Source organism: Apaloderma vittatum, unplaced genomic scaffold, assembly GCF_000703405.1.
Source record: "Apaloderma vittatum isolate BGI_N311 unplaced genomic scaffold, ASM70340v1 scaffold9133, whole genome shotgun sequence".
Lineage (NCBI taxonomy): Eukaryota > Metazoa > Chordata > Aves > Trogoniformes > Trogonidae > Apaloderma > Apaloderma vittatum.
The window spans coordinates 1-25,351 of NW_009706368.1; the positions used below are offsets into that span (position 1 = coordinate 1).

Consider the following 25,351-nt stretch of genomic DNA (forward strand, 5'->3'; position numbering starts at 1 on the left):
TCTCCGCAGCTGAAGAAGCTGGATCAGGCCGTGTCCGCCGCTCACACCTTCTTCGTCGCTAATCCCCAGCACCTCCAAATGCGGGAGGACATAGAGAAGTACCGGCGTATGTCGGGGGTGAAGTCAGACAACTTCCGGGACCTGGAGGCCACACCGCACTGGGTGAGAGTTTGATGCAGAGCCAGGCGTCAGGAGTCCTTATCCCGTCCTTAGGGACCGGTCTGGGACCCTGATCCGTTCTTGCAGGAGTCCTACGGACTAGTCTGGGACCTTGATCTGTTCCTACACAAGGGCCATGGCTCAAGGCAGAGCTGCCATACGTAGAATGGTTTAGGCTGGAAGGAGCCTTTAAAGATCACCTAGTCCAACCCCCTGCCATGGACAGGGATGTCTTTCACTAGATCGGGTGGGTCAAAGACCCACCCAACCTGGCCTTGAACACTTCCAGTGATGGGGCATCCCCAGCTTGTCTGAGCCATCTGCTCCAGTGTCTGACCACCATAATGAATGTCATTCCTGTTTCCAGTCTAAACCTACCCTCATTCAGTTTAAAACCGGTGTCCCTTGTCCTCACAGGCCTTGATCGAAAATCTTGCTCGATCTTTCTTACAAGCCTCATTTATATTTGAAAGGCTGCAAGAAGGTCTCCCTGAAGCCTTCTCTTCAGGGTGAAGACAAACCATTGCAGATGTGGCACGGACACTTTCTGGTGGTAGTTATGGCAGGCTGCAGGGCCTTGGAGAATTATCTTTGGCTTAAGTCCAGAAGATGTGCTGTCACTGCGTGGTGGGCTGTGCATCATCAGGCAGGCCCCTAGATGTCAGCACTACCCTATGAGTGACTCACAGTCTCAGGGCATCCCTTTAGTGTCACCCACGCTGATGTGGGACCTGGATCTATCCTCGCAGGAAGCGTATGAGGCTGGGATGCAGCACTACAATGCAGATGAGTACCCACAGGCTGTGGCCAGACTGGAGGAATCACTCACAGAGGCACTGTCCGCACTGGAAGAGTGTCGTGCCCTGTGTGAAGGGCCTTGGGAAGATGAGGACGAGGAGGAGGAGGAGGAGATGCAGCCTGGCCTGTATGAAGCCATTGCAGGTAGCATTAGAGGCACGGAGGGTTGGGTAGGAAGGCCATGCCCCTCACATTGGACATGCCCCATTTCCCAGCGCTCCTGTCTGGAAGAAGTGTGAGCTACTGCTTTTCTTGCTCCTCTTTGTTGCAGCCCATTATATTCAGGTTTTGAAGTGCAGACAGCAGTGCGTCCTTGAAATTGCCACAAAGCCAGGGCGGATTTCTGCCACGGAAGACTTCATACCCTCTCATCTTGATTTACTGCAGTTTGCCTATGATCAAGGTGAGCAGAGCCACAAGCCAGCGGGTTATGCTGTGGCACCACTAAACTTGCCCTTTGGCTCAGGACCTGAAGGGCAACACATCGTGGGGAGAAGAGGCACGCTAACCTGAGATTTACCTCTCTCTCCCCATTTCTGCCTGCCAACTCTTCTCAGAACCTCTCTTCTCTTACCTAAGCCTATGGCCACCTCGGGAGAGGTCCCCTGTGGTCTGTTTCAGTTTCCTTGTGCAGCTTCTGTAATATGTGGCCATTCCCACTTCTTTCCTCCAGCACTCTCCATTTCAAGTCCTTATTCCAATTATCTGCTGTGTATTTTATACTCTCCTTTTCAGTACATGGCTCCAGACCAGGCCCCTGCTTCGTATCTAGAGCATGTGCTTGCATCTCGTTTCTGCAGTGGTGTTCCTCCTGAGTCAGCGCTGCCTGCTCTCTGATGGCGTGTCATGACATTGGCCAACCTGTCACCCTGTCATTTTCACACATCCTTCAGCTCTTCTCATGGACACCTCTGCTCCTTGCTCCACTGACCCAGCTGTCTCTCCTCTCTGTCAAACAGAGTATTATATTTCAAAGAAGCCTCCAGGCACCTCATCATGTCTATTGGATGAGAGAGGTGGGGCAGTCTTTCTTTCAAATACATACTTTTTTTTTCCCCTGTCTCCTCCAAACAAGCTCCCAATAAGTACTGAATGTGGGCCCGTTCTTCACTGTGTTCATTCCCTGTATTCTCTGCTTATTGTTGAGTAGAGGCCCAGCTATGCAGGGATTGATGTGTACTCAACATAAGGCCTCCTACTGCCAGATCCTGACTGGGGCATTGGGTGGTTCTGGCCTGGACACATCTGCTGCTAACATCAGGTCTTTCAGGGACATATCTACTTGTTCTGTTCTGTCCATGCCCAAGTTGGGAACCAGGCACTGGCTGCTGAATGTGCTGCATCCTACTTGCTCTTCTATCCCGCGGACGAGCCAGTGTTGGAGAAGATGAAACAGTATCGTGCAGAACTGGGAGAGGACACAGTTGTCGCAGCCAGAGAGGTAGTTACAACCCCAGGTCTGTACTTTTTGGTCCTCCCGTGTGACAGGATCAAGCCTAGGACTGAAGAAACTGGAGCCTGAGTTTACTTATAGTCTGTACCAGACAGAACTAGCCTTTCATAGTGCGCAGCAGTGTGTTCGGGCAGGTTTCTGCCCTGGACAGGGGTGGGGTTATCTTTTATGGGGTGGTTGTTTGACAGCTTCTTTGCTTCCTTAGAGTATTCAACATTACATGCAGAGATCTTTGATGGAGAAGAAGTTGATTTATTATGCAGTGGAGCACCTAGGAGAAACATTTAACGATCCTGTAAGTAATGGTATCATCTTCCTGTGCTGATTTCACCAAAAGAGTTGCCAGAATTCACTTCAGTAGCACGTGATCTAGAAAGGCTGAGATGCTGATAGGAAGGACCCCTCTGTCCTTGGAGGCCTTTACGCTGCCGCAGGACTGAAGTTAGTCTGAAATTGCTACTGTAACTACACGCATTAGCCCAACCTGGCTGTTGCCAGGAGCAGGCCAAAACCACTGGTCTGATACTCGCTGGAGATGCAGGACGAGGAACTGGCTGTTTGACATGATATGGGAGAAGGTTGTTGTGTACTGAACCATCTGCATTCGTTCCTACAGGATCTTTGGACTCCAGATGAGCTGATTCCTGAAAACCTAAAGGAGAAACACAGGTAAGGTTGGCCAAGTCGACTAAGACTGAACTATAAATGGATTGGCAGGGGTGGTACACGGAAGAGTAATGCCTACTGAGGAGTGGGCAAAATGGGAACAGGAAGGGTCAGAAATGCTATCATGGGAGAGTTAGGCTCAGCCCTATGTACTGACAGCCCTGCTCTCTGTTTTTTCCGTGGCTCCCGAGAGAGGATCAGGAGAAGCAAAAGCAGGAAACTCTGGATATGAAAGAGAGGGAGAAAAGGGGTGAGTAAAAGAGCTTGAAGAAGGACTTGGATGCAGTTAGCCAGGCTTAGTCAGGCCAAGTGCTGTCTTTTCTTCCATCCTCAGACATGTAAATGCTAGCATAGATGCGGACTGACTCGAATGGCTTAGCAAGTCTTCTCACTGTTTCTTTTCTCCCTCTTTGATGCATGTGTAATCTTTTAAATTCTCCCTGCATACGTCTCTGGGATGGGAACTCAAAAGAGCACAGTGGCTGGAGAAGCTGAGAGCAGTAGTGCCTGAATATGTGACAAGACTGTGGACATGCAGATCTCTGTTCAGTGTCACAGGAGTGTCTACACCAAACCTGGTTCAACTCCACCAGCCAAACTTCAAACAACATTTTTTCCGAAGGGGACAAGGAGAGAGGGAGGGAAACGGAAACTGGAAACAGACTATTCAGTTTGGGCAAGTCTTTCCCTGAAAAACACAAGGCCAAATGATTTGTGCCTGGATGCAGTGCGGAGTCCTGTGTTTTTGCTGGTCCTCTATCCTTATGTGTGGACCCACAGCCTTTTGTAGAGCCCTGTCCTGCAGTCTTTGCTTCAGGTGACCCCAAGTGGTTCTATGCTGTGACATATGGGCAAGCAAATCATTCTGAGGGCCTTGGCATTCCTGACCATCCAGAGGTCAGAGTAGGGGTAAAAAAAGGGCCAAAGATCAAAAGATGAAGTCACCAACAAATACCCATTGCTTCTATCTGGGGTTGACAAAAGTAGAAAGATTCACTGGAGATGATTCTGGGATAAGATACGTGATCGAAAGGAGGGTTGATGAAGGTGTTTACCTGTTTCTTTTCTTCAGAGCCTCACCCCAGTAGTCTGGACCCGTTCTGCTGCTGCGATCCACAGTGCACTCAACTTTCCCCAGCTCCCTGCTGCTCTCCCAGCAAGCCCCAAGTTTCTGCTGGCTCCTGAAGCACTCGCTGTAGGCCAGCTTCCCCAGCTGATGCTCTGGTTCCCCTGAAGCATGCGAGGGGTGCAAGTGGCCCGGGTCTGCGAGGAATGGGCACTTCCGGGCAACTGTCCTGTCTTCTCAGAGAATGTATAGTGTCTCTCCACTTCCTTACCCAAGCTGGGGGTTGGTGGCCGAGGGCTTCTTGTCCAAAGCATGCTCGTGCTTATCTCTACTTGCTTCTCGACAGGTGCTTTGCCTTTTGAGGGTATCGTTGTCACGATGGACTCCCACCAGATGAATGGAACCCAGAGAGTTGTATTCGACAGAGTGCTGACCGAGTCAGAGTGTAAGGACCTTCTCCGGTTGACGAAGGTGAGGCCTGGGCCTTGCTGGATCTGCTGTATTGCAGATACCCTACATTTTACAGCTAGCTGTGCTGGCAGCACTGCGTTGTAAAATTAAGGGACTCGTCCTTGAGCTCTTTTCTAAACAAGTACATAGCTCTTGACCAGCCGAGTACAGCTCATGTTGGGAGTTTGCTTATGAGAATGGGCAGATAAGACGCTTCTTGTACACGAGATGTGCATGGGAGTGAACAGGAGAGTATGCTCAAAACAGAACTGGGAAAGTCTGTTCTCCCTGTGTGATAAGAGAACTAATAACAATCCTGGCTGCATAGTCTGGTCTCCTCTTTGTAGCCCATAAATACCACTTCTTGATAATAAACTTTGTCTTAGCTTCTCTCAAGAACTGAGTCCGTGCCTTTCAGCCCACCACACCGTATATGTACTTTCCTCCTCAGCAGGGAGAGTTGTAGTGTTTCTATGGATAGCAGCCTAATGTGTATCATCTGTATCCTTCTATTCCAGGCAGCAGGAGAAGCAGGAGATGGCTACCGGGCAAGACGGTCACCTCACACCCCACATGAAAGATTTGAAGCGTTAACTGTTCTGAAGGCTGTGCAGGTAAGTGCTTCTATGAGTCTGCTGCTTTCTTGATTGTCCAGGAAGAGTGTTTGCTGCCCGAGCACTTTTCTCTCTCAAGTACACTCTGAATGGGGTCATGGGTGCGTATTCTTCCTCACAAGCACGTGTGGTCTCCCCTGACCTTCTTCCTCGACGATCATGTTTAGGCACATTGTGCATGGACGGCTTGACGAGTGCTTTCTCTCCTGTGTGATGGGGTTTGGGGATTGCTACTTACCCTTATGTAGGAGTCTTACAGACATACTTAGCCTAGAATTGGAGAATTCAGGTGGAAGGAGCCTCTGGAGATCTCTAGTCCAATGCCCTGCTCATAGCATGGCTAACTCCAGAGGTAGATGAGATCCCTCAGGGCTTTGTGCAGGCAAATCCTGAACATGTCCAAGGGTGAAGATTCCCCAGCCTCTCTGGGCACTTGTCAGTGCTCTCACTGGGGAGTAAATTTTTCTTTACATCTAGCAAAATTTTCCCTTGCTGCAGCTTTTGTCTGTTGCCTCTTATCTTTCCAGTGTTTCGCTGTGAGAAGATACTGGCTCCATCTTCTCTATAACCCCCACTTTAGATGACAGGAGACTGTAGTTAGATTCTCCTTTGGCTTCTCTTCTCTAGACTGAAGAAAGCCAACTCCTTCAACCTCTTTTTTGAAGTCATGCTCCAATACCCCTGCCATGCTAAGACCCTTGACTGAAGACTCACTCCAGTTTGCTAGTGTACCTTGTGTACTGGGGTACCCAAAATGATGCTGCTTTCCAGATGTGGCTTCATGTGCTGATTAGAAGGAAAGAGTTGCTGTGCTGTACAGGTGTACTACTGACATATTTACCTGAGAAAACATGTTCTTTTCTTACATGTGTGACCACAGGATTTTACATAGGTCTCTTCTGTACTGTGTACGTGTATCATGTGTTGAGTGTCTTTGTATGTAAGTATTCTAACAGACTTATTTTTGATTTGAAGCTGGCCCAGAGTGGGGACGTGGACTCGAGAGATGCCAAATTGCTTCTGCAGGCCAGTGAGAAATCGCGAAAAATCATAGAGTCCTATTTTACTCCTGGAAGGAAACTCCATTTCTCATTCACACACCTTGTGTGCCGTACTGCTGTAGATGGTAAAGAATATTTCACTCTTTTAGTCTCTGTCTCCTGGAGAGTCTTCTCAGTCCCAGCCATGTGCTTTCAGGAGAATCTCTTCCCTTTACTCTCACTGTGCCCCTTTCTCTCTCTGCCTTAGTCCTTCTTGAAACTGAAAATGTCCACATTCCTTTTTGTATCTCCCCTTTTCAGAGGAACAGGAGGGTCGCATGGATCTTAGTCATCCTGTCCATGCTGATAATTGTCTCTTGGACCCTGAGGGGGAAGAGTGCTGGAGGGAACCACCTGCCTACATCTACAGGGACTACAGGTAAGAGAAGAAGGGGACCTGTGTTACATCATGGGAATGTCAGAACATCTCTCTGGCCCCATCAGAGGATGAGTGCAGCTTAGAGAAACCAGGTGACTGTCTCAAAGCCAGCTGTGACTGTAGCATCAGGCAGAAGGCTGCATCAGTGGCTTCAGAACAAGGTGTGAAACACCTTTCCTAGGCTGGGAAGAAGACCTGCCCTTTCTCCCTCCTCACAGCCTGCATTAACAGGCAGCAGAATGAGGCTGGGAGGCTGCATAGACTAGAACCGAGATATCAAATTTTTGTCCTATGGGTCTACCAGAGTACTAGTTCACTTTCAGCCCTTAGAGCAGTCTGTTTCTTCTAATCAACATCTGTTTTCGCAGTCTTCCATGCATTATAGGAGAAGGAAAATCAAACTCCTTGGATTTCCTTTGTTTGAGCAGTCACTGTACTTCAGTGACTATTCTCTCTGTTCATCTCTCTCGAGGTTCACTTTTTGTTGGGTTTTTCCATTCCACATGAGAGGTTTTGTTTCCACCCTGTGGCAGGTTTTGTTGAAAGAACGTGAAATATATTTTAAAGATGGTGACAGCTGTTGCACACTGCCAACCAAATGAGGTCAGTTCACTACAATTGATTCCTCCTATTTACCGTCCCATCCCTAGGCATCCAGAAATCTCATTTAGCTTTTCTTTGAGTGGTAGCTGTTACCCAGAGCAGAAGTCTTCTCTGAGCAGGCTGTAGTAAGGCTGTCAGACTTAACAGGAATTCCAGTATCGTTGGGGCCATTTCCCTTCTGTTAGGAATATTGACTTGGTACAGTCAACTTGTAAAGTTACCAGATTCTGTCATGTAAGTTGTTAGATCTCTGTCCCTCCTGTGGGAAAGGTATCCTGTCACCTCACTTCTCCCTGGGTATTATTCTTCTCTGACTTCTACCTGAACATACTTTAAGATACCTTCCTGGGATCTGTGCCACTGAGCTATTTCCAGGAGACTGACCAACCAACTCACAAGGGCTGAGCGCTTCCAGTGTCCTTTGGAAAAAGGTCCCTGTGCTCCAAACCTCCAGGGATCTTTTCTGTGTATTTCTGCTATAGTAATTAATGAAACCATTGAATGGGTTTGGACCCAGGGATCCAAGAGTTCCACTGATTCTCCTCCAGGCAAACAGTTCTCCTTTGGTGCCAGTGGTGTGCTGGTCACCGTGTGCTGTTCACGTGCCCTTCTTCACTTTCTCTCTGTTCATTAGTAACTTCTCTACTGGCACTGTTCTGCGTATTTCTACCAGAATCCAAACTGCTGAGAGCGAGCATGTTGTCTTTCCTGGGAAATCAACTGTTTTGTCAAAGATTGTGTGGCTAGCTGGATTTGCTTTTAGTACCCCCATGTTGCATTTTCTTAAAATGCATTTTCCATTTACCTCTTGTCCTTCAGTTATCCTTCTCCTCGAGTCTGAAGCCCTGCAGACTGCTGAGGTCAGGCTAACAGGCCTGTTTATGCTTCAACCATTAATCCCTACGTTCCTGCCCTTCTGTGTGTGTGAGAGCTATCCTTGCTTTTCTCCAGTCGTATTACTATCCTGACTTCACAGTGTTACTATGGCAGAAGAGCTATAACTTCTTAGGTTTCAGGGTTGGTAATCCTCTCACTGTCCTCATGTCCTTAACGTTTTGCTTCTGTAGCTGCAGTGTTGATTTCTATTTCTCTCTCGCTGTCCTGTTAATGAGCCTCCGTTGTTTTTCTGACGCTTTCTATCAGCTTAATTGAATACCAAGAGTAACTAAAGTAGTTTATTGTCCATTCTTTCACATAGCTGACTGTGATCTCCCCTGCGCTGCACAGTGGTGTCACTACTTCTCCTTTTGTCTGACATTAGTAAAGAAATATCTTGGTTTAATTTTTTTTTTCAGTGCGCACTAAGCCTCTTTTTAACCATTCTTACGTTACCCTGAAGTTCCTTGACTCTTAAGACTCTTTCTTTGCTGATCAGTCTGCTCTTCCGGGCTTTGGATTATTCCCAATCTTAAAACATAAGCAACATCATCCCAGGTCAGAACCAAGATCTGTCTGTCGCAGGGCATTGTCACAGTGGTGCCACAGTTACATGCTGCAGAGGAATGAAAAGCAAACCGAAACAAAACAGGACAAGCGCTTAGAGCTAATTCCTTGGCATGCTCTTCTAGGCTCCTGTGGCCCTGAGCTAGGCACTGCTGTGTTTAATACCTCCAGATGGATTCTCCTGTTAGCTGGTCTCCTTGCTTTTTGAACCTCTGGTATCCACAGCCTCCTGTGACAAGGAGTGTGGGGTAGTTTCACTGTCTGTATGTCCTCTCTTTGTCCTCAGTGGCATTCTCTACCTCAATGATGACTTCCAAGGCGGAGGCCTTTTCTTCACTGAAATGAACACTGTGACTGTTACAGTAAGTCTGGGACTGGTCGAAAGAAGGGGAGAGGACTGAGGGTGAGATTTAGTCTGGGTGGGAGGAAACTAGTTGGTTACTGGATCCCACCACTCCCAGAAAAATCCAGTGCTGGTGCTGTGGCAGATTCAAATAGGGGCACCTAAAGGCAAATTGAGGCAAATCTCAGACAGAGGAAAGGTTAACTCCTCCATAGCTGAGATATTCCAAGCTCTTCCAGCCTGTGGGTGTCCCTGACCTGGGCTGTCCCTCTGATTCTCTCTGTCCCTCCCCAAGGTCTACCTTGTTGATGGACTGGCAGTGGATGCCTAGCAGCTCTTCGCTCTTCCATGTTCCCAGAAGCAGCATGACCTTGTAGAAGGGCCATGTGCCCCAGAGCAGGGGTGTACTGGCTTCATTGTCTCTTCTCTCTCTCCTGGCAGGCTGAGGTGCACCCTAAGTGTGGGAGGCTCGTAGCCTTCAGCTCTGGCAAGGAGAACCCCCACGGCGTGTGGGCAGTGAGGCGTGGACGGCGTTGTGCCATTGCTCTCTGGTATACACACTCCCAGGAGCATGCTGAGCAGGTAGGGGATCAGGCAGGAGAAACAGATACCTCCGAGCAAGATCAAATCCCTCCAAGGAATGGCTTGTGGGCTTTCCCATGGGGCAGGGCCTAGTGTGGCAGCTGGGGGTTGTCCTCTGACAAAGTACATGGGGAGGGATGAGCCTGTGATGGGTCCTGCAAGAGAGACTGAGTTCTGGGGGGCACTGGGTGGATGCGGTGAAGATAAAATATGTCTTGTCAGCCCCTGCGAGCAAAGCCAAGACTCTAGCAGGGAGGGTTTCACATTGTCTCTGTCTCCATGGCTGCAGGAACGGCTGAAGGCAGAGAAACTGATGGAGCAGAGGACTGTGGAGCAGGACCAGCCTGATGGACAAGAACGTCAGAGAACTGATCGAAATGGCAGATCGTCATCAGAGCCTCCTGTTCCCAACGGCGGAGACAGGCCCAAGAGCCGGAGACACAAGCCTGACTCGGACAGGACTCCGCACCCCAAGGATGTGCGGGCCAGAGATGAGTTATGAACACAGGAGGCCCCTGGGGCAGGACTGGCACACACCATGGCCTGGCAGGTCACCGTAGCACCGGGACTGCAGAGGCCTGGAACAGTGTATTAGCATGCTAGAGCCGTAGTGATGGGGAGGGGTGCAGCTTTCTTCTCTGTGACATCCCAACAGTCTGAAAAATGGAAGCAGGGACAGACTATTAAAGACAGTGACACCAGGAAGTTTCTTCCCTGCCTTACCAGCGTGTTTGTGTCACTCAGAAGTAAAAATGTAGGGTCTCCTTACTCCAGTCCTCTCAGTGCCAGCTTCTTGGTCAGCCAGGGACAAATCTGAGAAGGGGAGGAGGAGCCTGGGGTGTTTCAGCAAGGGCTGTCTCCCATTCAGGAACTCAAAACAGAGGTCTCTGAATTTCCTAGGTACCTGCAAACCCCAGAACCTTGCAGTTGGTCTGAGAAAGGGAAGGAGAGGGACTGTGAATACATGGAATAAAAGCAAAATGTTGTACACAGCTGTTGGTGGGAGCGTAACTGTGTGCACCAGGAGGCAGACACGCACACTGATTGCTGATGGAAATTTAATTAACAAATGATGGAAAGAAACTGAGCCCTCAGTAAAAGAAAACAAAGTATTTGCCCAGTTGTTGGCTACTTCCAGCAAGGGAGAACAAGAGAGAAAGTCAGTTCTGCCATGACTGACCCCTGGTAATGGTGGAGAGTGACTTTAAGAAACAGCACTATATGCTCACGTTTCCCTCTTCACGTTTGCCTCTTTTTTTTTTTTCCTCTCTCTCGCCATGCACCAAATTGCCCCTGAAAGCAGAAGAGATACTTTGTTTATCATTTTCCACCCTGATACAATCTGCTGTCACTGCCCAGGGGATTAGTGTTGCGAGATGGGATTATTTTGTAGCCAAACAGGAATTGAATGGGGTGGATATGGAGTATCAAAAAGAGCAGTGACCCTTTTCCTGGGAAGCATTAGAGCCAGAGATCAATCTGTGGTCATGACAAACTCAAGCCTTGATGAGAGTTGTGCGTGGAGAGCCCAACTGCAGTTCAGATGGAAGAAATGTGGAGGGACAGGGCCGTTGGTGTAAGACGTGGGCGGGTGATTGCTGTTGGCAACAGAGTGGAAAGGAAAGTCTGTCCTTAAGGTGCAAACTTGGGAAACCGGCATTGGCAACCCTTTTTACCTTCTGTCCTCTCTAAGGCACAGGAAAAGGATGGTTTGAAGTGTGCATTTCGAATTCCCTGCATCACATCCTAGCACTCACACATCTATCCCAATGATTTATATGGGGGCACTGGATGGTTCCTGCTTGATGAGGACATGTTGGGGCATGAGGGGCCAGTGTCCACATCTCTGGCTTGCTTTGCCCAAAGGTAGCTTGGGTGATTAGACTGATGGCCTCCTGACGTCAGATGAGATCCGTTAAAAGGTATTTATCTCAGGCTTGGGCCAAAGCTGCGGGAGAGATTAAAAGAGATTGAGGCCAAGATAATCCCCTCGCAGCATCCCACTAAAGTGGCTGCCAAAAGGCATGCCACCAAATCTTTTGCCACCCCTGGCCCCTGTGCCCAGTTCTGTTTTCCCCATGCAGAGCCCAATTTCCCGCCCAGAGAGGGTGTGACCCTGGCTCTGCCAGGGTGGTTTTCCCTTGGCTGGGCCACCATGGGTGGCATCATCCCACTTCCCGCCCTGCCTAGGACAGAAGTGGCACACTGTCCTGGGGAAAACATGAATTCCTGTGGACTCTGAGGTGCAGCAAGCCCTGCCCCAGTGGCTGATAATCCTAGCCTGTTCTGGCTAATCTTCACTTTATTAGTTTGTTGCTGATATAAACAGAGGGAGTCAAATCTGCCTGTGATGGTTTCTTTCCCTTCAGGAGCAGCGTGCTACTCTCTCTTTTCACCCCTCCCCATCCACCTGCTTTGCATTACGTCCCAATCCGATTTCCCCAAGTCTCTGGTGTCTGATTTAATTTGCCTGACGCTGCTCCTGGAATCAGCCCTCCCCCAACCCCTCCCGTCCACAGCCTTCCAGCTCCCCATGGGGAGATCAGTCCTGGGAGAGGCTGAGGAGCAGAGAGGGAACGAAGGACTCGCTGGGTGGACGGGCAGGACTGGCTGGAGACCGCACGGGGACGACGGGCTTCTGGCTGGCAGGGAGCTATTCTCAGCAGGAGAGGCAGGCTGTGAGGGTCCCATCCAGGAGGGACTGCAATCCACTTCACTCTACAGATCTCGGTAAGGATGCTGCTTTGTTGCAATGCCTGAGGTCACCTTGGTGAGCCTGGCACCCGGGACCATGAGCTTCTTTGGTGTGATTCTGTGGGGAGTCTTTGTACAAGGGATGATCCCATCAGAGAATGTGGGAGGGAAGATCATGGTGGGGAAGGAGTTGAGGTTCGCGCTGAGATGTCTTTACAATGATGAGGGATTTTGCACTGGGATGGGGTTGCTTGTTCTCCCCTTGATCAGTAAATCTCACCAGTTTCCAGAGGGCAAAAGGAGGATAATGCCTCTGCTGAGGGACCTGGCACTCAATACCCACACAGTCCTGTTTTCCCAGTGCACCCCCATGCACACCTCTTTGCCACTGGCTCCTTTTCTGGATGGAGAAGGAGCCCTCAGGAAAAAAGGAGCAGAGCAGGGTAATTTTACCCTGGCCTTTGATCTCCATCACAGGAGAGGGGGGATCATCTCTGTATCCGGCTCTGCAAGGAGCCCAGGGTCACCAGGGCGAGCATGCGAGGCCAGCCACGGATTACACAGAGACCCAGGGATGCTGCCTGTTAATACTCAGTCCTTCCTCCTGCACCTTTCCCTTTTCTATTTACAGCCCCCTCCCAGCATCCCATAGAGGGACCTCTCCCTCACCGGTGGGGGGGAAGCTACCCTGAGTGCAGGAAATAAGGGGGTTCACCTCTCCTTTCTTCCCACCCATCACTTGTGTCCTGAACCCCACAAGGGAGTGATGCTCAGTGGGACAGTCCCTGGGGTGCAGGTTGGGCCCCTACCATGGAATGATGCAAGGGGCATGGCCCCTGCCCGAAAAGTCATAGTGTGGCAGCAAAAGGCAGAAGGCAAATGATTCCAGACCCCACCTCAGCCTCACATCACAGTAGAGGAGTTTGATCAGCTACAGACACCTCTGTGCTCAGAATGGGTCGAGGTCTCGTTGCCCACAAACAAGAGGGCTACAACAAGTACGTCCAGCAAGTACGTCAGAAAAGGCAGGAGGGAAAAGAACTGTCATGTTGGAGAGCAAAAGAAATGAAACATGATTTCAAAAGCCAAGAGCCGTGAACTGGATGAGCACAGGCACAGCAGAGCTCAGAAGGGGGCTAGCATGAACCAACTGAGCCCAGGATCTCTTTGGCTGTGCCGTGCTCCTCAGTGATGCTTCTAAGCGGCACACCTCTGCATCAGTGCTGGTGCCAAAGTGCCCCTGTCAGTAGCTCTTTGCAGTGCCAGGCAGGTAGTGGTGAATTGCTTTTTCAAAGGTACCTAAGCACTTGGTTTCCTCTACTGCTTAACATCCACCTGAAAGAGCCCTTACTTCCAGAAAGCTCTGAGCATGCACCATTTAGAAGCATTTCCCATTAAGACCAGGCTGGTCAGCTACCATGAGCTGTATCCACAAGAAATGTGCATCCCTGAGGTCTCACTGGTCATGGCAGGAACGTGCCTTGGCCAGACTCCAAACTCCCGTTCCCTTTCCTCTGATCTTCCTCCATTTGGTTCCCTCATTTCCTGTCCTAAATTTACATGACCATGATGATCTGCTCCTTTTGCACACCTGCTGTGGGCCTCCTGGGAGGCAGCTGCACTCCTCTGGGTACCAGGTAACTTGCTCTCCACAAATTGCACTGAGACATGATGGGTGGAGGTGACAGGCAAAGCTGGAGCTATTATTATCGCTCGTCTGTGGCTCCTTGTCCTTCAGAGGCTGAGAACAATTCCCAACTTCATTTAGAGTGTTCCCTCAAAGTGATTTAAAGGTTCGGACAGAGTCCTGAACCTGAGCTGCACCTTCTCTATATTTAGCCCTTTTTATCCGTCCTCGACATTGTGCCCCTGCCCTTTGATCTGCCTACTGGCTCTGAAAGCCCCTCATCTGATTGTGCAACTTCACAGAGCAGATGCCTGTGAACTGGCGCTCCTGTGCCGGTGCCAGAGTTGAGAGAGAAACACATGGGAAAGAGGAAGAGAATGGTGAAAAAGCAAGAGAGATGCAGATCCAATGGATAACGGGGAGGATGTGTGCAGCCAGCTTCAGCTGGGGCAGAAACTGGAAGGAAGAGGGAGAACAAGGCTCCTATCTCCATGCAGGTCCGGGTGGGAAAAACCAGAAGTCCACAAAGACAGATTAGGGCTAGTGGACAGACAGTTTTCTCAGATGGTCAAGGATGTGTGAAATAACAGCTTGGAGAGCTTGGGGACCAAGTGGAGAAGACTGGAAGGAGAGAGTCAGAGGGAAGTGGCGGCCCAGCAGGAAAAGGCAATCTTAGGGTTGATGGAGGGAGGGTAGGATTAGTCCAAGTGAAAACTGAGAAAAGGGAAGGTGTGGACCACAATGATAGTAGGGTTGGTCTCTGCCGGGTGACTGGAAGTTCAGTCACCTGGTGTGCTGGTAGGCAGTGATCAGAGCTGGATGCAGTCTCTGCAGCTTGACTGCACCCCAAAGCTAAGGGACAAATGCCACAAGATAACGAGGATGTGCAACCTCCAGCTGAAAGCTGCAAGGCCTTCTCCAGCATCTCCCCAGTCTGTCAGTTAGCTGAGATATGGTGTGGTGTGCCTGGCCCCTTCCCGAAGGAGAAGTGCATGCAGGTGGGCTTTCATGGCCAACATCACTCAACAAAGTGCAGCTATGCATCCTTTCTGGAAAGAATCCCTTCAACACTGTTCTGTCAGAACAAGACGGCAAAAAAAAAAATGTGGGAAAGGCGCAATTCGGGTTCTGGCCTGTCCCCACCCTTCAGAGTAGCTGAGATTGGCAGCCCCAAGCTGCTGCTGCGGCACATTCCTCTGGGTTTTACCAGTTCAGCCCTGGGCTCCTCTCCTGCTCCATCCCTGTGTGCTGGGGCCAGCAAACTGAACCAGCAGCCACGTCCAGTGCATGCGCAGGGAGCAGGGGAGAGGCAGCAGTGCTGTGGATCTTTGGGCTTGCAGGCAGCAGGTACAAGTCTTTCTATGCAAAGTATAACCTGACACAGTCTCCCTCTTGGACAAGCTCATGCCTCCCAAGAGCTAGGGGAAACCTGTATCTCGTTCTCTTTCCTACACTCAAAGCCACGCTGTAGGAGTCATTGATTAAGCAGAAACTCACTTTGCCTGGAGGATCAAAGGAAAGCCACAGAAGCATTCAAAGGTATGGATTCTGGAGGGAAACTCAAAGAGCTCTACAAAGCAACGAGCAGAGGTGAGCCTTGGGAGCTATTTGCATGTGCTTGCCCACAGCAAGAGAGCAGCTTGGCACGGAAGGATGCAAAGCCCTACTGGCTGAAAGAAATGAGACCTTCAGGCAACAGACCAGAGGGGAACAGAGCTGCAGTGACCCACAGGGACTAAGAAAAATTCTGCGGATGATGTTGGAGCATTCTTTGGCCTTGGGGCAAAATGCTGGTTCTAATGATGAACACATCTGGACACTGACACCTACTCAGAAGAAAGATTGAAGCAATTAAAGACTAGATTTGTCTACAAGAAAGGAAGATGCTAGAATCACTGGTGAAGCACCTAACAAGGAAGAGAGAACAAAGCAGAGATGTGCATAATCGTACAGTGCACTTGTATCTTGAATATGGATTACAGTTCTGGTTCACTGCTCTTTCAGCAAAAACATAGCAGCTATACTCTGTAAACAACTGAAAAGGGCTTGGAGAACAACAAGCATGATAGGATACAACAGCTTACATGGGAGGAATGACTGAGTGTGCTCTACAGTCTGGAAAAGAGATGGATGAAGACAGATAGGACAAAGATCTATAAAATACCAAGTGATGCTGAGGTGAATAGAGAGAAATTGTTTGCTGATTCTTCTAATTCAAAAGTTAAGGACCGCCAAGGGGAACTAGTGCCACTGGGGAGTAATAGAACCAGGAGCTTTGAGACTATCCCACTAAGCTGTGGAACTCATCACCGTGGTGTACTGAAGATGCTAAACTTTGACAGGAGCATAAAAATTGTGTGGACAAGTGTGGACAGAAGAAAAGTCCCTAAAGGATTTGTGTACAGTAGTGCTGCCTCTGGCTGTGGATATCAAGGAAAATCTAGGGCTGGGAAAGTAGGAGAAATATCATTTTATCTGCTTATGTACTCTTAGATCCTCTCCTAGGCACTCACTTTTTTTTTTTTTTTAAATGAGAAACTAGAAGGGAACTCTTACAGAATACCTCAGCAGCCCCCAGATTATCTTGATAGTCAAAGAGTTGTTGGGCACTGCCTAGTGATGCTTTGCTTAGGACAAACAATAGGAAATAGCCACTGGGGTTCCCCATCAAGTTTACTCTTCCTGTAGCTGAGATGGACAGCTTAGCCATGGACTGGGAGAAGCTGATGAAGAGGACTTAGGGCTTGGTCAGGCTTGGAATGGAGAAGTCAAAAATAAAGAGGTGTGGGAATAAGTGTGGCCAGAACACGAGCAAGAGACTTTGGACATCTTCAGCTTTGCAGTGTACATTTAAGCAGGATACCAGACCATGTGAGCCCAGTATGATCTTCCCAAATGCTAAGGGTTTTGACCAGATATAGCATGATATTACCAAGCGTTCAAGCCAAGAAATAGTTGCTAAGCTTTTATCAGAGACACATATATTTGCATAACTGAGCAGTCATTTTAGTGCCCTTTCTACCTCACATCTCTCTCCGATTTGTCTCCCTAGAATTGAGGCTGCCCCACACAGAGGAGCCACCCCTAGGTCAGAAAGATGGGGGAAATGGAACAGATGAAGCAGGAGGCTGAGCAGCTGAAGAAGCAGATTGCGGTAATGCTGACAACAGTCGTGAATGCTGAGTGTCTACTCCTCCCTCTGTATCCAAGCTCTCCTCCTCAGCCACAAGTTGGGAGTTAAGCTTTCTTCACCTACGCCCTTGGAGCCCTCTTGCAGTTCTTTACAGCCCTTTAAGTGCTAATGGCAATCTCCATAGCAAGGTTGGGGGGAAGGGGAGAAAAGAGAGGGCACAAATAGTAAGAAGGAAGTGGCCACGAGCATTGTGTCTGCAGGGGGCCAAAGAGTGTGGTGTGTCCAAAGGACACCTCTTCTCTCTGGGAAGCAGTTGGTGTTATACCAGGTGGGAGGGTCCATGGAAAGGGTGTAGCATGGGGACCTGGATGCTGAACAGTTTTGGCTCACCTTCTTGAGGTTTGACTGGTGCAAAGGTGCCCTGATCACAGACCAGGTTTCGCCAGTGCTGGCCACAATCCAAACACAGCAAAGCCATAGTTCCTACTTCTAGCAGCCCCTAGGCTATGTCCCTGAATTTTGTTTCCCATTACCTTCATCACACAGCTTTTTTCTCTCTCATCTGCTCTTGTCTCTTCTCCAGGATGCCCGGAAAGCTTGTGCAGACACAACGCTTGCTCAGGTAAGGGACAGGGCTGGCTGGGCAGGTGTGTGTGTGTGGGCATCAGCTAGAACCACTCCAAAGGGGACTCTCTTCAGTTGGGAAGTAGATTTAGGAGGCAGAGATGTGAGCAGCAGTAAAGGTCCTGCCAGACCAAGATTAACTCTTTCTGTCTCCCTACTCTTTCCTCAGATTGTGTCTGGAGTAGAGGTGGTTGGCCGCATCCAGATGCGGACCCGAAGGACCCTGCGTGGGCACCTGGCGAAGATCTATGCCATGCACTGGTCCACAGACTCCAAGTGAGAGAGATGCTGCTGATCTGCTGGGTGCAGGGCAGCACATGGGTATGAAGGGCAAGAAGGCTCTGATAGGAAGAGAGCTACTAACATAATCTTGTTTCTCTCTCATAGACTTCTGGTCAGTGCCTCACAAGATGGGAAACTGATTGTGTGGGACACGTACACAACTAACAAGGTAGGAGTCAGATGGCTGCAGCAAACCAGGATGCTGGAGTGGGTCCCCTTGCAGCTATTGCCCTCATCCTGCTCTCTCTGGTGCCAGAGTCCCAACATGGTTTCTTGTCCTCCCAGGTTCACGCCATCCCTTTGCGTTCTTCCTGGGTCATGACCTGTGCCTATGCCCCCTCAGGAAATTTCGTGGCTTGTGGGGGCCTTGACAACATGTGCTCCATCTACAGCCTCAAGAGTCGTGAAGGCAATGTCAAAGTGAGCAGGGAGCTCTCAGGCCATACAGGTGTGTGTGCTCCCTGCTTGTAACCTGGCTGCCTTCTGCTTCCAAAGCTCACTCTTCTAGCCCTGCCCAGTTTCTCATATTTGCTTGTTCCCACTTCCCAGGTTACCTCTCCTGCTGCCGATTTCTTGATGACAACAATATTGTGACTAGCTCTGGAGATACCACATGGTAAGTGTTATCCTCTGCATCCTAGCTACATGACTAGCTCTTAGAGGCACAGCACACGTCAGTGAGCGCAGTCCTTTTGCTCTGCAGCAGGCCACTACCCAAGGACAAAGGGCTCCTACACAGGGAGGCCACAAAGAGCACCTCAGAAAGCCAGATCCATTCTTCCTCCCTTGGCAGAACAAGTGCTTCTCTCCCCAGTTAGGCCAGGTCCAGATGCAGTTCTATCAGTGAAGAAGAATGAACCATGTTGTCAGCTCTCATAAAGCAGTGTGATTCATCCCAGGATAGAAAACCCCATAAATTTACATGGAGCCCACACCTGCACTCCACTTCTCAAGTCTTGCCCTGTATGTAAGGGACACCTGCAAAGCCAGTGCCTGCATCCTTTGGTTCCTGGCTCTCAGGTTTCACTGTGCTGTGACGCTGAGTAGTGCTGAGTCTGTATTCACCCCCACTCAATCCCAACACCTGCTTTGGAAGAACCTCTTGACCAAGGACAAGTCAGAGTGTGGCATTTCCATCAGAGAGCAAGGTTACATGGGGCTTGTTTGCCTGGCTGTGATGTGGGATCCTCATGAACATGGCCCATGCAACCTGTGAGAGTGGCTACAGCAGACTTTATTCAGCTGTTTGCCTGTGGTCTCTCTTACCTCCTCTAAACATTCCCTTCGACTGTCACAGTTGTGGAAATGGGGTCAAGCCTCACAGCCCCCAGCCTTAGTCTAACTGTGCTTTGGCAAAGAATATCTCCTGTTGTCCACAACAGCAATACTCTCACACATTTTCCCATGCTGCAGCCAAGCCCATGCCTTCCCTGCACTTGCTTGCGAGTGGGACAGCTCTTCAGCCCAGCTGTAGATCTGTTCTGCCTGAGTTGGCTCTGAGAAGCACTCTCCTCTCCCACAGCGGGCTTTGGGACATCGAGACAGGGCAGCAGAAGACTGTGTTCCTGGGACACACCGGAGACTGCATGAGCTTGGCCGTCTCCCCAGACTTCAAACTCTTCATCTCTGGGGCTTGCGATGCTACTGCCAAACTGTGGGACGTGCGGGAGGGCACCTGCCGTCAGACCTTCTCAGGGCACGAGTCTGATATCAATGCCATCAGCGTATGTATGCTGTCTGCATGGTGTTGGGAGGCAAGAAAAATGGAGGGTGGACCAGCTCTGAAACAGGGTCTTGGGACAAGGTTGAAAGAAACTCACAGTTGTGTGGGGAGCAAGGGTCTCAGGAGGCCTTGGTCCCATCACCCAGCCTGAAGCAGGGGGGGCCTGGGTTCAGTGAAATTTGGAGGCTGACTCTTCCTGGGCACTGGAGCACCAAAGCATCTAGGTCTGACTCAAAACACAGCCAGAGCACCGTGGTCTGTGGAGGCCAGCACGCTGACACAGGCGCTGGCAGATCTTTGCTCGTAGCAATTGTTTGAGCCCATGGTTCAGACATTTGGGGTCAAGTATCCCCCTCAGAGACAAGGATTCAAACCAGAGCCCTAGAGGTAGCAAGACGAGAAACAAGGCAGTTTAATCCTGGGGTGTTAACCAAATGAGTCTGCCAGCTTCCTGCAATTCCAGCTGCTTCAACCACCCTCTGCTGACTTCAGTTATCACAGCTTTTCTCACCTGTCTCATGGCTACTCTGCCACCTGTACAGTTTTCTGCCATACCTGATCCTGAGGAGCTTTTTTTTTTGCTCCTCAGAGCAAGGACACAGAAAAGAAGCGTGCGTGAGAAGGTTAGGGTATGAGGATCAAACAGATGAAGGCTATCACAGCTCTGAATCACGCCATACCCCATCTTGGGGGTAATGGGCAGACACTTGATAGGGCTGGAGTTAGAGACAATAATCCTTCTTCAAGCACAAGGATATCTTGCAATAGGTCTAGTCCCTAGGTCACTTGCTTTCTTAAGGTGGGTTTATGAGATCTTCAGAGAAGCCTCAGTCTCCTCCTTCAGCAGACTCAACTTTTAGGATCCAGAGTTTTGTCCCACTGAGTTTTCTTACCTCTGTGGCTTCCCGATGGTTGGCAGGGAGGCAAAGATTTGTAGAAAAGCTGCAAGGCACAGCCTGATTAAGATCTGGTGTGTGCCTTCCTCAGTTCTTCCCTAATGGTGAAGCCATCTGCACCGGCTCAGACGATGCCACCTGCCGTCTCTTTGACCTCCGGGCAGACCAGGAGCTCATAGTGTACTCACACGAGAGCATCATCTGTGGAATCACGTCAGTCGCGTTCTCCCGCAGCGGGCGCCTCGTGTTTGCTGGATATGATGACTTCAACTGCAACATCTGGGATTCCCTGAAAGCAGAACGTGTGGGTGAGTGGCTCCTGGAGGCCCTTCTTTATTCCCTGCAAGGTGTCCCGTCCCTACCAAGGCAAGGACAAGGCCTTTATTTTCCCTGAAAGGGACACATCCTGTACTGACTGAAACCTAACAAAGCTTTCTTGCACTAAAGCAGCACAACCGTAGCTAGTACAACTCTCTTTTGAGTAGAACTATTGCTTTTAATGTTAAGAAAGTCAAGCCTTTAAACAGCATTGTTTCAAGGGAGAAAAAGAGCATTAAGGTGTCTGTTAGCTATCGCTGCTCACAAGCACCAGTAATATTTCCCACTTTCTCATAATCTCTGCTGTTTGCCAGTTCCAGCAACTCACGGTGCCGCTTGACAGACAGACACCGAGCTGAGCATAGACTTGGGCTTCCATCCAATATGTCTGGATCCTAGGTTAGGATCTCTGGATAGGATTGCTATTTCTCAGTCTTATCAAGGACATCGTCCTTTCTTAGTCCTATCATCGCTCCAGGGTGAAAGCAAATATAAGGATTCAGCTAGCCAGACCTTCTTTTGTTGGTCCCAGAGCTGGTGATTATAATCCATGCACAAATGCTCTTCTCCATGTTTGTTCTTATGAGCCACATACACATTGTGCTTGGACAGAGCAACACACAGGGCTGTAGGTAGGCCAGTCTACAACGCGTGTCCTCGGTGTGGTCAATCCCTTCACCTCTCTGGGGCTCAACTTCTTTTCCTGAACACTCTTCTTTCTCCTTCATAGGAATCCTTTCTGGCCATGACAACAGAGTGAGCTGCTTGGGAGTGACCGCAGATGGCATGGCCGTTGCAACTGGATCCTGGGACAGCTTTCTCAAGATTTGGAACTGAGGACGGCAGCAGAGAGGAAAAGAGAAGTGGAAGCATGGCCCGCAGCCCAAGTCCAAACAGCATCAACAGCTGAGCACAACAGAAATGTCTACCTACCACTCCCGCTTGTCTCTAGACACAGGTCACTTGTAGGGGTCTCCCAGAGTGAAAGGGAAAGGAGAGGTTGGGGAAGGGAAGCTGGGGAGCAGGAGCAGAGGGAGCTGGGGAGCAGGAGCACACACATTGGATCTTCTCTCCACCTCTAAACAGGCCCAGCAGTTTCCAGCCTTGTGCAGGCTTGAAGACCTGCAAAACACTCTTTATTACATCTCAGGACTTTTCAGTGCAGTTCAGACACCCTGCATATTCCTTCAAACACCTCTATTCACATTGGCACCCATCCTTCAGAGAACCCCTCATCCAACACCACTATCCCAGATTTAACTCTGCCTTGCTTCTCTGTGCAGCTGTCCTATATCCCTGCAGACAGCCTCAGAGGTGTACCAAGTTTGAGATTTCTATCATGCAACATGAAACAAAAAGCTAGTGTAAATCAGGCTCATTTGCCATTGGGAAAGACTTAGCTGAAGTCTTGTCTATGCATAAATGGGGAAAGGTAGCCCTCAGATCTGCCAGAATACCAGGAAATATTATATTTATTCTTATTTACTGTCTGCTTCTTGCTGTTCCTTCTCTTTTTGCCTCACTCCTGCATTGTGTGGTGACCCTGTCTAACCAGTAGCCATCAGCCCGTTTTCAAGTCTGTTATAGATATTCATAGCCCAGGCAAATAAAGCAAGCTCACATAAGCACTGCAGGTTCTGTTCTTTCCAGCATTGCTATGAGCTACTGCAAACATAACTCTCCTCCTGTGCATACTGCTTGCTGACCCCATCCAGAGAACATCCCATCCACAGGCCTTGTTCTACCTCAGTCCCCAGGGAAGGGTGTTCCTCACCTACATCTTAACTGAGAAGAGGCTGTTAGTCCTGAGGCTTGCTGCCCTAGAGTTGGGAATGAGCTGAAAAAGGCAGCCTGGCAAACCTTGGCAATTTGAGCTCAGTTACAGGACACAGACATTACATTTAGACCCCATTCCACCTTTTGGCTCCAAGCAACTTCCTGGAGTTCAAGGCCCTGCTAGGGAGAGTTGAAGGCCCTGGTGAGGCGACATCTGGAATATCGTGTCCAGTTCTGGGCCCCTCAGCTCAAGAGAGACAGGGAACTGCTTGAGAGAGTCCAGTGCAGAGCCACAGAGATGATGAAGGGAGTGGAACATCTCCCTTATGAGGAAAGGAGCCAGGACTCTTGAGCTTGGAGGAGACTGAGGGGTGACCTCATTCATGTTTACAAATACGTTAAGGGTGAGTGTCAGAAGGACAGAGCCAGGCTCTTTTCAGTGATGTCCAATGTTATGACAAGGGGCAAGAGGTGCAAGCTGGAACACAAGAGGTTTCACAAAAACATTAGAAAAAACTTCTTTACTGTGAAGATGATGGAGCACTGGCACAGGCTGCCCAGGGAGGTTGTGGAGTCTCCTTCCCTGGACATTCAAAACCCGCTTGGGCACGTTCCTGTGTGACCTACTGTAGGGGATCCTGCTCTGGCAAGGGGGTTGGACTAGATGATCTTTTGAGGTCCCTTCCAAATCCTAGCAGTCTGTGATTCTGTGAAAGTATAGTGACTTATCAACAGAACATCAAGATATTAATGCACAATTCTGTTTCATCCTATTTTGGACCTCAGCCTCATGTCAGACCCTTGCAATATGCTACAGTCCTTTACAAACATTAATTTCAGTCCCGTGTAGGTGCAGCGGAACTCCAGAAGCGATACTTATATACATCAGCCCAGAACTGCAGCTTTCCAGCCCACTTTATAGTACACATGGATTCAAAGTAGACCCTTCTCTGAACAGCTCTGTGGTGGCACATTAGAGACAGCGTACAGAACTGAGTTTTAGGGCTAGTGTAAAGCAGAATTACACGCACTTGAATGCTTGTCGCCAAAGAAAACTTTGCACTGAGCAAGCAGGAGACTCCTACTGTACTGCCAGGACATAAATTCAGTCAGCAAAAGTTTAATACCTTTATTTGCTACAGGGGAGAACTCTACAATAAGTCAAGAAAAGCTGATATACAATAGAAAAGCCAAAGTCTGCATTGTACATAAGACATGCAAAGCTAAGAAGGCAAGAGAGAAAGAGAGTATGTTCTTTCTCCTTTCTCCAACAGGGGTAGGCAAGTAGAGAAACCATCAGTGTGGAGTTTCAGTCTATTGCAGGATTTCTCACCCCTAGAAGACTCAATACATAAAAGCAAATTACAGCAAGATCTTGGAAAAAGAAGTCTCTAGTTCTCCACAAAAGGACAGTGTTGGTTCTCTTTGTTCAAGTCACTCCAAGTACAGTTCCCCGATTTGAGGCTCCTGCTCAAATCCACTGTCACTTCCTTCTTCTCCCCAAAGTTTTCTCCCAGTGCATGCCTCTTAACCTAGAAAAATAAAAAAAAACCCCAAACACAGTGCAAAACACAAATTGACTGAGGATTAGTTAATTCTCATTGGAACACGTAGCCCCTTTTCAGGCCATTCAGCTTCAGCTCTCTTGTGACAATGCCTAAGAGTGATAGACTTCTTTCAATATCCTCAAGAGAAAGTATGCACTGAAATGGTCAACATCATGGTAAGGCCAAAGACACAACCATTGAAGAAGACTTGGAGTAATCTATGGAAACGATTGACCCACAGAAAGACACTTAAGTAAATCACCAGGCTCTACAGGCCTATGAAGCCACAGTTCCAAACTGCAGCCCTACAAAACAAAGAAACTGAAGGACTCAAGGCTTTTTTTCAGCCTATTCTCCCTCTCACAGCAGGACTCATTAAGCTTTACCTGGCGAGGGGTAGGAGCACTGGGGGAATTATCATCTTGTAGGATGCTGAGAGGAGAGCGCCCAGTTCCACCAGATGTTGCCAAGACTTTGTTGTTAGCCTTGCGTCTTACAGGTTTGCTTCCTAGTGACAGAAGGAAAACTTGTCACAATGAGACGTCAGCCCTGGGTTTTAAATGCCTCCTGCTCTTTATGACCTGGCTTGCTTGCCCGCACAGCGAAGATTGTTACCCAAGGACTTCCAGGTAAAAGGATCACAGAAATGCTGAGGTTGGAAGGGAGCTCTGGAGAACCATCTGGTCCAACCACCCCGCTCCACCAGGACCACCTAGAGCCAGTTGCCCAAGACCACATCCAGATGGCTTTTGAGTATCTCCAGGAGTGGAGATTCTCTGAGTCTTCTGGGCAACCCGCTCCATTGCTGCCCACAGTGAAAAAAGTGTTTCCCAATGTTCAGATGGACCCTCCTGCGCTCCAGTTTGCGCTCATTGCCTCTGCCCCTCTCCCTAGGTGCCCCTGGAGAGAGTCAGGCTCTTCCTTCAGGTGTCTATGCGCACTAATAAGGCCCCCTGAACCCTCTCAGCTGTAGGCTGAAGGCTCCTGGCTCTCAGCCTCTTGCCGTAGCACAGACACACAGCAAGGAGTTTCCCGAAGCACGGCCTGCATTGCAGGCTCTCGGCACCACCCACTCGCAGCGCTGGGGCGCCCGGCAGCACGCCGGCCTGCCCAAGGCACGGCATGGCGCCCACCT

The 25,351-nt window shown here is 49.5% G+C and overlaps 3 protein-coding genes across 4 annotated transcripts; 2 read left to right on the forward strand and 1 right to left on the reverse strand.

Moving 5' to 3' along the window:
• Positions 1–3: 3 nt before the first annotated feature.
• Positions 4–10,098, forward strand: LEPREL2 (leprecan-like 2; the record flags this gene model as incomplete). The annotated part of the gene is made up of 14 exons (XM_009865755.1): positions 4–162; positions 909–1,101; positions 1,229–1,360; positions 2,265–2,398; positions 2,616–2,705; positions 3,027–3,079; positions 3,268–3,326; positions 4,489–4,613; positions 5,111–5,206; positions 6,182–6,332; positions 6,508–6,625; positions 8,958–9,033; positions 9,456–9,596; positions 9,886–10,098. Coding segments are annotated over 14 exons (1,740 nt in total), but the record flags the coding sequence as incomplete, so codon positions are not given.
• Positions 10,099–12,146: 2,048 nt separating this feature from the next.
• GNB3 (guanine nucleotide binding protein (G protein), beta polypeptide 3) lies at positions 12,147–21,893 on the forward strand. Of its 2 annotated transcripts, XM_009865753.1 has the most exons (10): positions 12,147–12,326; positions 16,970–17,071; positions 17,634–17,672; positions 17,844–17,950; positions 18,062–18,125; positions 18,242–18,404; positions 18,506–18,572; positions 19,479–19,680; positions 20,667–20,883; positions 21,624–21,893. In XM_009865753.1, the coding sequence occupies exons 2-10, from the start codon at positions 17,015–17,017 to the stop codon at positions 21,728–21,730; spliced, it is 1,023 nt and encodes a 340-aa protein (XP_009864055.1). In that variant the 5' UTR covers positions 12,147–12,326; positions 16,970–17,014; the 3' UTR covers positions 21,731–21,893. The 2 variants fall into 2 exon arrangements, with proteins under 2 accessions (XP_009864055.1, XP_009864056.1); XM_009865754.1 differs by lacking the exons at positions 12,147–12,326; positions 17,634–17,672 and having other exon boundaries at positions 17,015–17,071.
• A 2,167-nt stretch (positions 21,894–24,060) lies between these two features.
• CDCA3 (cell division cycle associated 3) lies at positions 24,061–25,340 on the reverse strand. Its single transcript, XM_009865756.1, has 3 exons — positions 25,220–25,340; positions 24,603–24,724; positions 24,061–24,201 (listed from the first exon to the last, which is right to left on the reverse strand). The coding sequence occupies exons 1-3, from the start codon at positions 25,338–25,340 to the stop codon at positions 24,061–24,063; spliced, it is 384 nt and encodes a 127-aa protein (XP_009864058.1).
• Between the last annotated feature and the right edge of the window lie 11 nt (positions 25,341–25,351).

Coding starts and splice junctions, on each gene's coding strand:
- GNB3 (XM_009865753.1), top strand. CDS start 17,015: ATGGGGGAAATGGAACAGATGAAGCAGGAGGCTGAGCAGCTGAAGAAG. Junction 17,072..17,633: donor AGCTGAAGAAGCAGATTGCG/GTAATGCTGACA, acceptor TCTCTTCTCCAG/GATGCCCGGAAAGCTTGTGC. Junction 20,884..21,623: donor CCTGAAAGCAGAACGTGTGG/GTGAGTGGCTCC, acceptor TCTCCTTCATAG/GAATCCTTTCTGGCCATGAC.
- CDCA3 (XM_009865756.1), bottom strand. CDS start 25,340: ATGCCGTGCCTTGGGCAGGCCGGCGTGCTGCCGGGCGCCCCAGCGCTG. Junction 24,725..25,219: donor TGCTGTGTGTCTGTGCTACG/GCAAGAGGCTGA, acceptor TTCTGTCACTAG/GAAGCAAACCTGTAAGACGC. Junction 24,202..24,602: donor GTGCTCCTACCCCTCGCCAG/GTAAAGCTTAAT, acceptor TTATTTTTCTAG/GTTAAGAGGCATGCACTGGG.